The sequence below is a fragment of the Labrus bergylta genome, chromosome 11, assembly GCF_963930695.1.
Source record: "Labrus bergylta chromosome 11, fLabBer1.1, whole genome shotgun sequence".
NCBI lineage: Eukaryota > Metazoa > Chordata > Actinopteri > Labriformes > Labridae > Labrus > Labrus bergylta.
In genome coordinates this window covers 18,177,957-18,191,689 of record NC_089205.1, presented here as the reverse complement: position 1 = coordinate 18,191,689, position 13,733 = coordinate 18,177,957, and the positions used below count along the sequence as shown (strand labels likewise).

Below are 13,733 nucleotides of genomic sequence, written 5' to 3'. Positions count from 1 at the left end.
CCAGTACGGATCGTGCGTGAAGTCAAAAATCACCACAAGCGCATTTTTTTTATGACATGATATATATATTTTCAGATTTTTTTTTTTTTTTTTTAAATATATCCACGGTGTTTCTGTTCAAATGCAATAATGGCAATTACATTTGACGTCTTTGTCTTTAAAATTGAGTTTTAAAACGTCTAAATAAACATCTCTGGGACGCGGTCACTTTAAGAGACTTTGCACAAACCGGAAGTAGTACTGTCTCTTATTTTAAGCGTATTTCTACCAGGTCCCGTGTGCAGGTCAGCAGTATTTCAGTTAACTCTTGTTACTCCCTCATAGTTTAATAGTTTATTTAAGTGCATAGACGTCACTCGGTTCAAACGATGGCCCATTACGAAGAAGTCACTGTGCGGGGATATGAGGAGTTCTGTAAGGCTGTGTCTGGAAGAGCAGGGAAGGATATTTTTGCTTATTTCTCTGGTGATAAAGACGCCCAAGGTGCGAGCTGGTGTCCAGACTGTGTAAAAGGTAAATTCACATGATTTTACAATTTTACTGTGTTCTTCTTAAGCGTTTACTTTAATAATCAACTGATGTGTGGTCGTGTATGTGTAACATCATGTAGGAAACTTCTGTATATGTCCTATTATTTCATATGTGGTGCTCTGTCAATGATGTTAAAAAATGTTTTCTTCTCACCCTTCTTTAGCCGAGCCAATTGTAAGAGGAGAGATGTCTCATCTTCCTGAGGGCTCTGTTTTTATCTACTGCCAAGTTGGAGAAAGAGCCTAGTCAGTATATTTTTAATTCTGAAAATGGTGTGGAAAGTGTTTTATCACATCAGCAGCAGCTTGCGTCCCTGTGCTGACAAATGATGTCATAAAAACAAAAACAAAAAAAGCAACAGCACAATATGTAAAAGCTGAAAGTAAAATTATATAAAGTTGTCTCGTAAGTATTTTAAAATCACAACCTCAAAGGGGAAAACATTTTAGCTAATAAATATAATGCACCCTTTAAATGTGCTTTAGGCCTAATGCTACTTTAAAGTTGTAGTTTGACAAAGTAAGCCAAAATGTAATCTTCATTCGAGCTAACTTGATTTAAAAAAAAAAGTATGAAATGGTAAGATTATTTTTTTTAATAGTCCTGAAGTTGCAAGTCGTTTATCTCTTTGAAGGATGACATTGAATATATATAAAACATATATTGAAGATTGTTGAATTTAGACTTTTTTTTGTACTAACTCACTTAAGTTTCCATTTTTCAGACAGTCAGAATTTTCTGCAAGAATATAAAATGTTTGGTACAAATCACAGCCCTGATGGAGCAGACTAAGAAGGAAGATTTTATTTCCGAGCAGTCTTATAATTCTATCTTAAATATTTCTGCATTGCGGTATTTACACCAATAATTGTTTATCTGCACGCAAACAGGATTTAGTGAGGCAACGATTTAACTAAACATCACAAACTCCTTTCTGTTTCAGACAGACGATCTTCTGTACAGTGTTCATCATGTGCTGTAAAAATGTATTTACTTAATCAGGGCACAAAGTGATGCGTATTATATACTTTTTATATCAATAAATTAACCATTAAATTCTAAAATGAGTACTCTTTATAAGCCTGCTCCTTTGTTAACTGTATGGGTAAAATATATCAGCTTCCCTTTTTCTTGTTTCATGCTTCAGTTGGAAGGATCCTAGTAATGACTTCAAGAAGACACTGAAGCTGAGTGGAGTTCCCACTCTGCTGCGATATGGAACGGTAAGAATAACTTCTATTTGCGTCACGATTTTCTTGAAACCGATTACATGAGAATAGGTCTTACTAAAAATAAAAAAAGAAGAAATAATTAGAAGTGACTTAATAAGAGACATGTTTTCAAGCTATAGTCAGTCAGTCCCTTATAAAATGTTGCATATGAAAAAGCATAATCTTGGAATATATAATGGATGAATGTCCACATAAAGCACAACCTGTCATCTGTTTTCAGCCTCAGAAGTTGGTGGAGGAGGAATGCTTCAAAGCTGACCTTGTGAAGATGATGTTCACTGAGGACTGAGAGATCCTGCCTCGTCCACATCGGTCATGATCATTCAAGATTCCTTAACCAGTCAATGTAATCACCATTCAGTTTCAACACTATTGATAACCATACTGTACATCCGAGGTACATTTCTTAATGTAGTTTAAATCATATCAGCTACTGCGTAAGTTTACAACCATACTAACAGTTCTTCTTTGTGAGGTTTGTGACACAGCTGTTCAATTTAACCAGTGCTGGATAATCTGCAGACAATCTCATAGAATAAATGTGATTCATGCTGCTTACTCTTGTTGCTCTATATGTGCTATCACTTAATTCTGTGTTATCATTTGAGTTTGATACATTTCTTTGAAATATGTATCTAATTATTACACAATTATTTTTATTGTGACACTTTTTATGTGATTTGTGTTTCCTTGCAGTGGGGCTCAAATAAAATGATACTTGATGATGAAAACATTTGCAAGTGGAAAACATTTTTTGTAACATTTTACTCCATACATTTTTAATGTGTTTTTGACAGATCACAGATCAATTCCCATGCAGGTGAAGTTGTGCCAAAAATCCCCATCTCTACTTTAAGGCTGCCTCCGCTCTTAATGATTTTGTTCTTTTTCCTTACAGTTGGATGTTTAGGTTTGCAATCTTTTACATTCATCTGCTGGAGTGGAAGTTTCTAAGTGCTTTTTGCAAATCCCATATTCAGGGGTAATTTGCAGGAAGGACTTGTTTACACGTTTACTTTGGAAACTCTTACGGCAAATTTTGGTTCAATATTCATTCTCCAAAATAATGAATACGAAAACTGGAAATTTAAATTCACATGCATTGATTATAGGTTTTACATTAAAATAGAAAACACCTGATGACCAGCAAGACAATGTAGGTTCTTTATTTGTAACGATTGAAAGGAATGGTAAGGTTTGTATTTTAAAGAAAATATATGATTAAAAAAAAAAAGGCACCTAAGAGCAATTTCATTGAGTGTCCAAACCGTTCAAACAAGTCTGGAGAGCATTGAAAATGTTTGCAACTCAAGTAGTTTCAGTTTGTGGCCACTAGGTGGCAGCAAATCCATAGGTATAGGAAATTGCTAAATGCCCTTTTTAAATTTGCTTAAATTAATTTAGCGTTGTCTATCAAAGTTTGTTAAATAATCACAAACCAAGTAAATAATTGAATAAAATGTAGTTTAGAAGTCAAACCTAACATTCAGGTGCTTTCATTTGAAAATAGGTTCATTTTTAGGAAATAAAACATTTAAATTCAGCCATTAGATTAATATAGCTGTATTGGAAAAAAAAAAAAAACATACTTAAAAAACGTGATAAACTAAAACAAAATTGATACTTATAAGAGATGCCATGATTAAAGATGATTCTCTTGGGGTAAAAGAGCGCAACCGCTGTTGCAGTCGGGTTGATAAAGCGGAGCGCATTCCTGCACAGCGCTCACACCGGAGCACGAGCCGCGGTGGAGAAGCACAGACCGCAACGCCTCACAGGGGCTTGGGAGCTCACCTAGAACCTCAGATTGGAGGTGCAGGAAGTGCCGGGTTTCGCCTGAACACTGTGGTGTGTACATGTACAACAGCCTCAGCTGAAGGTAACGTTGTGTGTGAGAGGACTGTACGCTGCCATGTCGGAGTTTCTGGTGAGTCTGTTCGGGGAGCGGCTCGTCAACAGCGAGAAAGCCGAGGTGGACGTGCAGTCGCTGGGCGCCAAGCTGTCCCTGGTCGGGCTCTTTTTCGGATGTAGCTTGAACGCGCCGTGCAAGCAGTTCAACGGCAGCCTGTGCGAGTTTTACAGCAGGTTCAAAAAGACGTCTGAGCACAAGGAGAAATTGGAAGTCGTCTTCATCTCGTCCGATCAGGACCAGAAACACTGGCAAGACTTTTTGCAGGAGATGCCATGGCCTGCGTTACCTTTCAAAGACAGACACAAAAAGGTAAGAGGCTGTGGGGATGAAGAGGGACACTGCTGAATCAGTGCTTGTTCTCTGGGGATGTTTTTGTCTGTGTGTTTAGTGGGCTGGAGACCCCACCAGAGAACCCCCCTGTAGGCCGTGTGTGCTTCCCCTGTCAGTGCACAGGTGTAAAAAGGCTTTAATTTGGGTCATTTAATCGTCTTTCCTCACCATAAACATCCTATTAGGTTGATCAACTTTACTAACTCTCATCAACTGGACGTCATTCCTAAATGATCTGCCCTCGAAGACAACCAGCCTATCCTAAACACAAACAAACACACACTCGGCTAAAATAACACGTGATAACAAACAGTCAAATGTATGTAGCCTCTTTATTTCACATTAAACACATTTAAAAAAAAGGTTTTGTCAAATGCCATTCGTGATAGCAGATAAGCTGTAAAGATTTTTATGAGAAATAAATCTTTTTAATCCTGCTTCACATCCTGCAGCCAGTGTTGGAACCATCTCAGCATTTAACTTAATTTGATCAAGATAATCCAAATATGGCAGAGCAGACATTCCTCGCTTATTAACAGGGAAGGAAACTCTTATTTCCCTCTTCTTTTTTTTTTCTCTTTCCACTGACTTCCACATGTGACCAATTATTTTTTTTTTTAGTAACATGTTTCCCTTAAAATCTGAGAGCCAGGTTATTGTTGTGTCTATCACATGTAGCTGTATGTGCAGCCTGCTCAGTAAAGGCCTTTATTGTGCACACCATCCAAATTTAAGCAGTTTTCTCTGGTTTGATACAGTTTTTAAAGAGCGTATAGTTCACTGCATTAAATTCTCTCTTCCATTTTTTTTTGTCTATTTTGTAAAACTACAGAGCTTAGAATTATTTATCTCTTTATTATATATTCTTTGAACACTTGGTGTACATGTTTACTCTGCAGAAGACCAGACAAAGGAGATAGATTTACTTGAGGATGTTGGTAAATTCTTCAATTCATATTAAATTGCGTAATTTTCCTCTTTATAATTTGACTGCAATCTCATATCTTGATAGATCAGCTCATTTTACTGAAGACAAATATGACGTATTTTGTCGGTCACTTTAACCGCCCTAAACATACAAACATCTGGTGGGTTGAATTTCAAATCTACTGCAAAACATAAATAGCATGCGTTAGAGAATTCCTCTACCGGTTGGTGATTTTTGCAGCTGCATAAACATGAAGTGATGTCTTGTCAAACAAAATTAGGCAAAATGATGTTGCATATGTTGTTTGTGTTTGCCGCATGATGTGAGTGGGCCATCCCAGCTTTCTGTGAGCAGCACAGGTCTCTTTTTTTATTTCTTTATTTCAAGTGGCAAAGATACTGTGGATTGCTTTATATGCACATGAGTATGCATGTCAGTGAATGCTGATTTTTATTAGCAAAGGAAAACCGGTTTCAAGTTATACAGATAATGGTGAAGAGAAATGTGACCTCTCGCTTTGGAAGATAAAGACGAAAGAGAATATTTAAAAAATAATATTATACATAAAAATAAATATTCTAACCATAGGCCAAAGATTACATGTAGAAACCCTTAGACATCAAGAAGCCCATGTCTGTTATTCTTCAACCAGGTTGCATCCTTGTGCAGCCACTTACGCCCCCCCCTAACTGTTCTTTGTGTAGGTGAGGCATGACTTGGGCTGAATCATTGTCTCGTAAATTCTTCAGATGGCCAATGATGATTTCCGTTACACCTCATAATGAAGACCAGGCGTGAATGAGGCTCGGTGTGACGACAGGCGGATTGGGGGTTGTCCTGTTGTTGTCTGGGGCGGAGCACATCATCATCCCCCGTGCCACAGTGCAGCGTTATTGTGTTCGAAAATTGCTGGTGGAAAAAAAAAAATGTCTGTGGCGTGATCATCATAACCATCATTACTGCTCCTGTTGGTGGTCTGCTGGCTGTGTCGGCCTTATGAGAATAGAAAAACACAGGCTCAGTGTGTGTGTGTGTGTATGTGTGTGTGTGTGTGTGTGTGTGTGCTTTTGCAGAGGCCTGCAGTCCTGGTTCAGTTTGGACATCTTCCATCCTTCAGCCTATTTTCTTCTCACTATTATAAGTCTAAACCATCTTTTAGGATAGTACCAGTGTGTTTTATATTTACATGTGACATCTCTAGAAGCATGCAGAGCACCATAATGCTTCTCATTATCCGCTTATTTCTAATTATTTTATGTTGGCATTCAATTATTTGATTCAGGACAGTGTATGCATTAACTTGTGTCCTTACAATGCAACATGTGTATTATTCTTCTCTGATAGACCTGTTAATATAATGTTATACTCATAACTCAGGTACTTGGTTTCCCGTTTTTTCCTCCGGATGTTGTTAGTTTCAACAGCCACTATTATCATTTATTTGTCCATCAACACAAACATTTATAGGATGGGAATAAACGTCATAATCATTTTTCATAAAAAAAAAAAGGAATGTGCTTGTTCCAGCTTCATCGTCCTGTATGATAATTAACTGAAGGCTATCTTTGGGTTTCGGACGGTTGGCTGCTGCTGTTGTTACATTTTGCTGTGAGAAGTTTTGATGTCGTTGCTTTCTATACTTTTGACAATCACTGACTAATTGGAAAAAAAAGAATCTGCAACTAATCACAGATTAATTGATCGCGAAAGCAGCTGTTAATTGCAGTTGTAATTAGTCGCCTATTGTGTGGTTGTGGCTGTGTCCTGATGGGATGCAAGGTGGTCGATTCAGGACAGTAATGCACACAATTTCATTTCTGGGCTCTGATTAAATGCGTCTGACACAAGTGTAACATTCATATTCTGCAAATCAGGAGGTGTGAAGTGAGCTGCCGATAGAATTTGGACGACGTGAATTTGATTTGCACATTTGGCCGTGATTAACAAGACGTGCGGCTGAGTCGAGTCCTTGCTGGTCTAAAATGTGAACGTTTCAGAGGATCGTTCTGTAAGTAGCCTACATGTGGTGAGTCATACTTGACACAGTGGTCGGCTGTGTTGATGTAGTGTGGACGTTGTGGCTCTGCAGAGACTAAGTGGCCCTCTCACCTCTCTTCTCTCGGGCTGCAGGCCGAGCTAATCTCCTGAACGATGCAATTTCTCCTCAATCATGTCTTTCAGAGCCTCTCCGTCCAACTTAGAATCCCCCCGACTGTACCTCCTCCTCCTACTCCTGCTCTGACCCGGAGATCTCTCCCTCCCCACTGCAGACTGTCCTCTTTTCTTTTTCTCTCAGGAGTTATCCAGGCCTTCCCGTCGCAGGAAATGTTTGTTATTTAATCAAGCAGGGATAATATTTTTGATTAAATACAGAGAGAAGAAAAAGTTGAGAACAATCCTTTTCTTAATCTGTCCTTTGAAAATAGTTGGAAAGTATTGTGCATTTCTTAGGTGGTATTGTAGCCAACATAGACAGACTTCAAAGTGTAATTGCTCTTTAAATTTCAGCACCAATGGAATTAATTAAGCTATTTCTTCCTTAGCATGTGACTTTGTAATGGAATGTAAAGTGTCAGAAGTCTTTCTAACTTCACATGTTCTACATTTAATGTGGTTGTATCTCACTCACACCCTTAGTAAATCGACGTCTTCTTGTTGCAGTCGCAGCCAGCTGTCTGCCTGTCTTCTTGGCTGGCTGGCACTGCCTTACATGGACTTGTGCAGAAGAGTTTTGTGTAAATCAAAGAAAGCCTATCCATTACTATTTGAAAACCAGACATGACCAAAGTTGGGGGGGGGGGGAGAGAACAGGCTGAGGTGCTCCTGCTGGACTCTGGAGGAGGCAGGATCACAAATCTCAGCGAGAGAAAGGCCTCTTGTTCAAGTCCTCCTGGTCGAGCGATCTGCTTTGCAGCCGGCCCCCAGAGGCAGTACGCCCGCTCACTCGGCTGGCAGCCAGGGTCTGAGTGTGCAAGGGGGCTTCGTAGAGGGGCTCTGAGTTCACCTTTCATCAGCATGTCACTGATCTGTTGAAAACTGCAGTGTGCCCAAACCATCATACCTCGTCTCCTGATGACAGCAGAAATTACTTGAAAAGAGGCCTGAACTGTTTTATCTGCAGGTGGTGACCCCCCCCCCCCCCCCCCTCTTAATCAGTCATTGTTCACTTGGCTTTTGAAGGCCTGTATTGTTGGAATATTTTCTTTTCCTTGTTCACTCACACACATTGTTGGCTAATATAACGTCAACAGATTGAGACATTTTTTTTTGAGGCTTGTGTGATCTGTAATTAATAGCTTTAAGGGATTACTTGTAAGATTTATAGAGGATGTGTTCGTCGACCGTTATACTGCAGCTCATGGGATCAAACGTCATGCATGTTAGGAGCAGGAACTCAAACTGGGGTCTTTAAGTTTAGCTTCTCATACTCCTCTCAAAGACTAATGGGAGTAAATTAATCAAAAATCCTTTAAAACCAAATTCACAATCTGTGAGATGAAAAGACCCCCAAAAAAAATTCACCTTGAAAGGAAGGTTTATTAAAGACAATTTATGCAAAGTGGAAAACTGCATATCCCGATGATGAACATCACAAGAACAAGGTTAACATTTGTGGTCCTTCCACCCCGAATAAAGCTGTGAACCTGAAACAGTGGCACTCACTTTTTTTTAGATTCCTAACTCTGATCAAAGCGCAACAGGGTTTAATAAGAAGCTTATTACAAAGTTAGCTCTGGGATTATTGGGATAGAATTTAAAAAAAGAAGATAATCCTTACTTCAAGGCATTTGACCCCAGCAGATTAAATGACTGGTTAAACCCGAGAGTGACAGTTATCCCAAAGTTTCCTGATGTTTGAGCTCGTAGGGAGGTTTGATTTACAGTTTGACGGCTATCCAGTAAAGGATGTCAAATCCAGGAGAAATGTATGGTTACGTTTTTTTTCAGTTCCAACACAAATATAAAGAGTGTAACTTCTATACACTTAAACAAACATGAACACAGGTTGCTATATATTTGAAGTTTCTAATTCTAAAAAAGTTAAGCTTGGAGAGTTAAAGAGTATTAGCATCTCTAGATTTTGCTCTTCAAATTTGATTCAGGAAGGTTTATTATTTATTTTTTAAACAATAAGGATTACTTTTGTAAAATGATGTACAAAAGTCTCCTGAGAGAGGACTGGCCGGGTCAACGTCTCAATAAACATGGCCTTGTGGAAACTGGTCCTTTTGGTTTAGCCTTGAGGTTGCCTGCCCGGCTGCATTGCTCTTGTTTGTGTGACTTCATTGTCGTGCAGCTGTGAGGACTTGTTGCAGTGGGCCATGTTTGACAAAAGCTTATGTGAAGAATGTGGGCACACACACACACACACACCTGCTCCACTGCAGCCAGTCGTAGCCAGAGGGTATGGAAACAGTGTGTGTTGGTGATGGCTCGGGATACTTGGCCATGCCAACTGTTACAAGCTTGTGTTACTGTCTCCTCTCACTGCCCATTGTGTCCTCTTTACTGGGAGATCTGTTATATTGTGAGTGGTGACAATGGAGATCTAATCAGAGGTGAAGTTCAGAGGCTTAAGTTACTCAAGTGAGAGTTTAGTGAACAGTTAGACTGTGTGTCTTGTAAAACTAATTCCCACTCGCAACTGTATCTGTTTTTGCTCCTGTTATCTAGTCATTGAGAGACAACACACAATAGTTGTCAGGCTACGACCTCTGTCCGCCATCCACAAAACCGCTGAAACGCTACTCTGAGATTGACTTTTCCTCTTTGTCCTCGTGCTTTCCAGCTGGACTCTGCTCCTGAACTCTGTGTGGTTTTCAGTCACGACTTTCCACAGCAGAGTGACGTTAAAGGTAATAGACATGGCTAATGTGTTCACCACCACGTCTGCAGTTGCTCTCAACGAGAACAACAGATGATTCATCCGCTTGCGTACATTATCCCCAACCAGTCTCAATTGTCACATACTTAGCAGTGAAATCATCCAAACCAGTGCGGCATAAAGTTCAGCATTGATATAATTCTGGATTCCACTGATGGCAGGAAAGCAGCTTAGACCAAGCTTCTTTCCACGGAAAAAGCTGATGGTTATTTTAATTCATAAATCCACCATCATCCACTGTGTATTCTCTACTGTTACCATATCAGGGAGATTTGCTCGTCCCTTTTTTCTCTGAGCTGAGATCAGTTCACGGACGGTTTGTTGTGCCTGGACCCTCCCCCACTCAATCCTCCGGTCTGTAATTGCCCCACACCACCGCTCAGCAGCCCCTTCCAACATAATAACAGCATAGCTGCCCCAGGGGCATCCTGCCATCCAGAGCTGTCTTTCGTCCTCCTTTTGTTATCTCTCCGAGATTGAATGTAGGCTCTTTGTGATTGCATAGTTTCCCCCTCGTCATCCCTACTGATCGTATTTCTGAAGCTAAATGAAAAGGGACAGAATGATTGATACGTGCTTTAGACTGTCTACACTCTCTGCACATTTTAATCCTTATCACCGACACTCCCTGAATCTCCTTCAGGACATCTCCTCTATCAGTGAGTGGCAGCGCTGATTTGATGTAAATTTATTCATTGTATGAACATTTCTGGCGTGCCAAGTTTCCCCTTGGACGATAACCCTTTCCCTTCCATGTGACCAGCAACCTGCTCATCTGTTAGAATGACCATTGTCTATATGCAGGCTGTAAGCCCCATCACTGTTTTTTTTTTTTTTTTTTCTTTTTTTAAACCACAAGTGCTCCTGCAGATCCTGTCTAAAACGGAGCTTGCTGTATAAAGAGAGTGGGTGTCTCAGCATGGCACACTGGCACCAGCCTGCTGTCTTGCCTACAGTTTAGCTGGAGCATGTGGCGAAAGGATTTTTATCTTACAACTGACCAGCATGCACTCTGACAACACGGGGGGGAAATGTAGCTTGATTTTACTGACCTCCATTCACTTTTTTTTTTTTTTTTTTGTAACATTGATGCTAAGTTAGCTTATTTAGTCTCAGATCTAATCATTGTTTTGTAATTATGTAGCTAAAAATAAGTGATAAGCGGTCCACATAGTAAGCTTATGGACAAATAGTTGTAATGACTAAAAATGATAGTACGCCCAGAAGTGCATACGCTGTTTAAACTGTTAGCTCAAAGCGACGAATCAATACTTAAATTAGCCGAAAGCGATTGATAAATAGAGAAAATGGTTAGCTAAAGGTTTTGGATTCATGGTTGAAATGTTGAAATCGTGCTGTGACTCTGATTTTTCAGGCTTCCAGGTAGAAATGAACCTAAATATCACAAATGTTGATGCTGTATGATAGAAAATATTTTCCCGTGTCCACTTTGTGATTTGTCACACAACAGGTGGTGTTGATAAGGGGAAAGCTACCTTCAAGGGATGTAGTGGTGTTTCAGACACACACAAAAGGACTGGGTACATGTGTTTCTCTGCTTTGATGTAAGGATAGCACCAGTAGTTGTGTGAGTATAAAGACGGAGGACAAAGAGAAATGGAAGTCCTTGCCTCAGGCTAACAGAGTATACTGTATGTGGATAGAGAAAATGCTTCACCTCTAAATGCTGCATGACAGAGGACAGAACAGCATCCAGCCCACATCTTCAAGGCATTAAAAAGATATATACTGTAAAACGCATGGCCAAGGCAGTGAATCTTTTTTTTTTTTATTGTCTGCTACTGTAAGTGTCAGTGTGGGATTTTAATAATGGTGATGGATTTGTGAGACAACGTTACGTGATTTTTCCATACATAAACCCTAATCAAGATATAATGGAGAAGGACGACGGTCTTCATGAGGCTGTGCTAAAAGTCAAACTGTGGGGAAAAAATATCAAGTGGTAGAAGATTGATGACGGGTAAAGAGAGTTATCAAGATGTGATGCATGCATGATCAGACTAGTGGTCGAAATACCTATTTTCCTTTGACTACTGCAGGATTAAAAAAAAAAGATATATTTGATTTAATTGTCAAGATTTAGAAAAGGAGACTCGGCACCGCACAATGTCTTTATCAGAAAGATGAAGCTTACAGTTAGCTTAGCTTTACATAAACTCAGAATGGGGGGGGGGGGGTAACATCAATGGCGTTGTCCGAAAGGAAACAAACTAGTAGGAACCACTAAGAGTAAATGTTATACATAATTCCACATGTTAAATCTGTACAAACAACTACAACATTTGTATTTATTTAAATGGGGTCTTCTTGTTAGTGAGGTGACGGCTAAGGTTAGCTTAGTGCAAGCTCTGTATAGCTTATTATTCACCATAGATATTTGAGGGTATTTTTATTTTATTTTAAGTGGATATGCCTATCAGCATATATCCCAACATTTTAGAAATTCCTTTAAAGAAGTATTTTTTAACAAGCCATGATGTGGCATTCAATGACAGCCTGTCAGGATGTGACTACCAGCAGACCACAGTGACTCAGCTATGGATATAACTAAAGATTCTCACTGAGCACCAGAGGAAACTGAGCAGTATTAAAACCTGGAAATAGCACAAAGTCAGTCATTCTGACATTTGCAGTTTGCTCTTATTTTCAGCACCATCTCCTCTCAGGAGTCCAGCAATGTCACCAAACTTCTTTTTAATTCACTTCTTTGTTCGTGTACATGCACCAAAAGCTTCAAGGTGCAAACGAAACACTCCTCAAATGCTACATTTTAAAGAAAGATGTTAAACTCCTATAGGACAATGAGCCAGCTGGGCATATATCATATGTCTTAAAGGTCAGATGCCACAACAAGAATGTCTTCTATAATACTGAAGCAGCAAGGTAAGAGTTTGAACAGGTGCTGGTAGAATGAAGCTTTATAAGCACATTTAAATAAACATATTTTCCGCAAATCAGCAACTCAACAAGACTCAAGAATTGTGTATAATTTAAATGCTGTCCCCGCTAAGTTGGCACATTGCATTCAGAAAAAGATGGAGAAAAGAGTCTGGCTGAAGCAGATCTCATGGCCTTTAGTTTGCTCATTATTTTTGTAATAACCAGAGAGTCACTTGGAATCATTTCGATGCGTGACCCAACTCCTGCTCCTCCAGGCAATTGCACAGCAAATAAGCATTTTGTGAATCTGGATACTTAAATATGCCATTATTTGTATTATTTGTATACAATTTTCAAAGTGATCTGCAGCCAGGTTCCCTGAGTTATTTCTGCCTGCGTGATTTGACGCCACTGCATCTACACACTCTCCACATGATTACGCATTATTGGACAAATGGATATGTTGATACTCGCAGTTGGTAGCAGCCATCAGGCTTGTACACGTCCAAGTCACATGATCTCCGGAATATATTTGTGAGATTTTATTCAAGGTCACCGGTGGGCAAGCTAATGTGGAAAGCTAATCATGTCGCTTCAGGCTGGCCTGTAAGTAAACCCATGCTGTTGCATTATCAGGAAAGAACAGAGGATTGCAGCAAGTTTAATTTCTTTCAGCTGAGCATAAAATAATGACTGGCATAATAATGTCTTTGTGTTTTATAGGCGTATAGAATGTATTGTGTAAGGTTATGCCTATGGTTTTATAATTGTAGGTTTCTTACTGGCAATTTCAAAAAACCTCTAAAGTGTTTTTATTTAAATTTGAAGACATACTAGCATTCTGAAGTCAAATTGGCTCTTATTTTTTTTTTAAATATTAATTATCAGGCTCTGCATTTGTGAATTTCCTATACAGTTCCTTTTTATAAAGTTTTGTATGGAATGATGCAATCCAGGATCTATTGAGTTACATTATTACTAATTTGGGGCTGTGGAAGTTAAATATGGATCCAA

General features: G+C 39.3%; 2 protein-coding genes across 2 annotated transcripts in view; both read left to right on the top strand.

The window, feature by feature from the left end:
• Nucleotides 1-245: 245 nt before the first annotated feature.
• On the top strand, nucleotides 246-2,496 carry txndc17 (thioredoxin domain containing 17). Its single transcript, XM_020654789.3, has 4 exons — nucleotides 246-513; nucleotides 695-776; nucleotides 1,679-1,754; nucleotides 1,984-2,496. The coding sequence occupies exons 1-4, from the start codon at nucleotides 369-371 to the stop codon at nucleotides 2,050-2,052; spliced, it is 372 nt and encodes a 123-aa protein (XP_020510445.2). The 5' UTR covers nucleotides 246-368; the 3' UTR covers nucleotides 2,053-2,496.
• A 983-nt stretch (nucleotides 2,497-3,479) lies between these two features.
• Nucleotides 3,480-13,733, top strand: part of nxn (nucleoredoxin) — a 54,633-nt gene continuing 44,379 nt past the window's right edge. The window contains exon 1 of the mRNA XM_020653865.3: nucleotides 3,480-3,984. Within this exon, the coding sequence (XP_020509521.1) occupies nucleotides 3,676-3,984 (309 nt within the window). The 5' untranslated portion in view covers nucleotides 3,480-3,675. The remainder of the gene's footprint in view (nucleotides 3,985-13,733) is intronic.

Excerpts from the sequence above, each read along its gene's own strand:
- txndc17 (XM_020654789.3), top strand. The coding sequence starts at position 369 with ATGGCCCATTACGAAGAAGTCACTGTGCGGGGATATGAGGAGTTCTGT. Across the intron at positions 777-1,678 it reads CAAGTTGGAGAAAGAGCCTA|TTGGAAGGATCCTAGTAATG; the intron begins GTCAGTATATTT and ends TTCATGCTTCAG. Across the intron at positions 1,755-1,983 it reads CTCTGCTGCGATATGGAACG|CCTCAGAAGTTGGTGGAGGA; the intron begins GTAAGAATAACT and ends ATCTGTTTTCAG.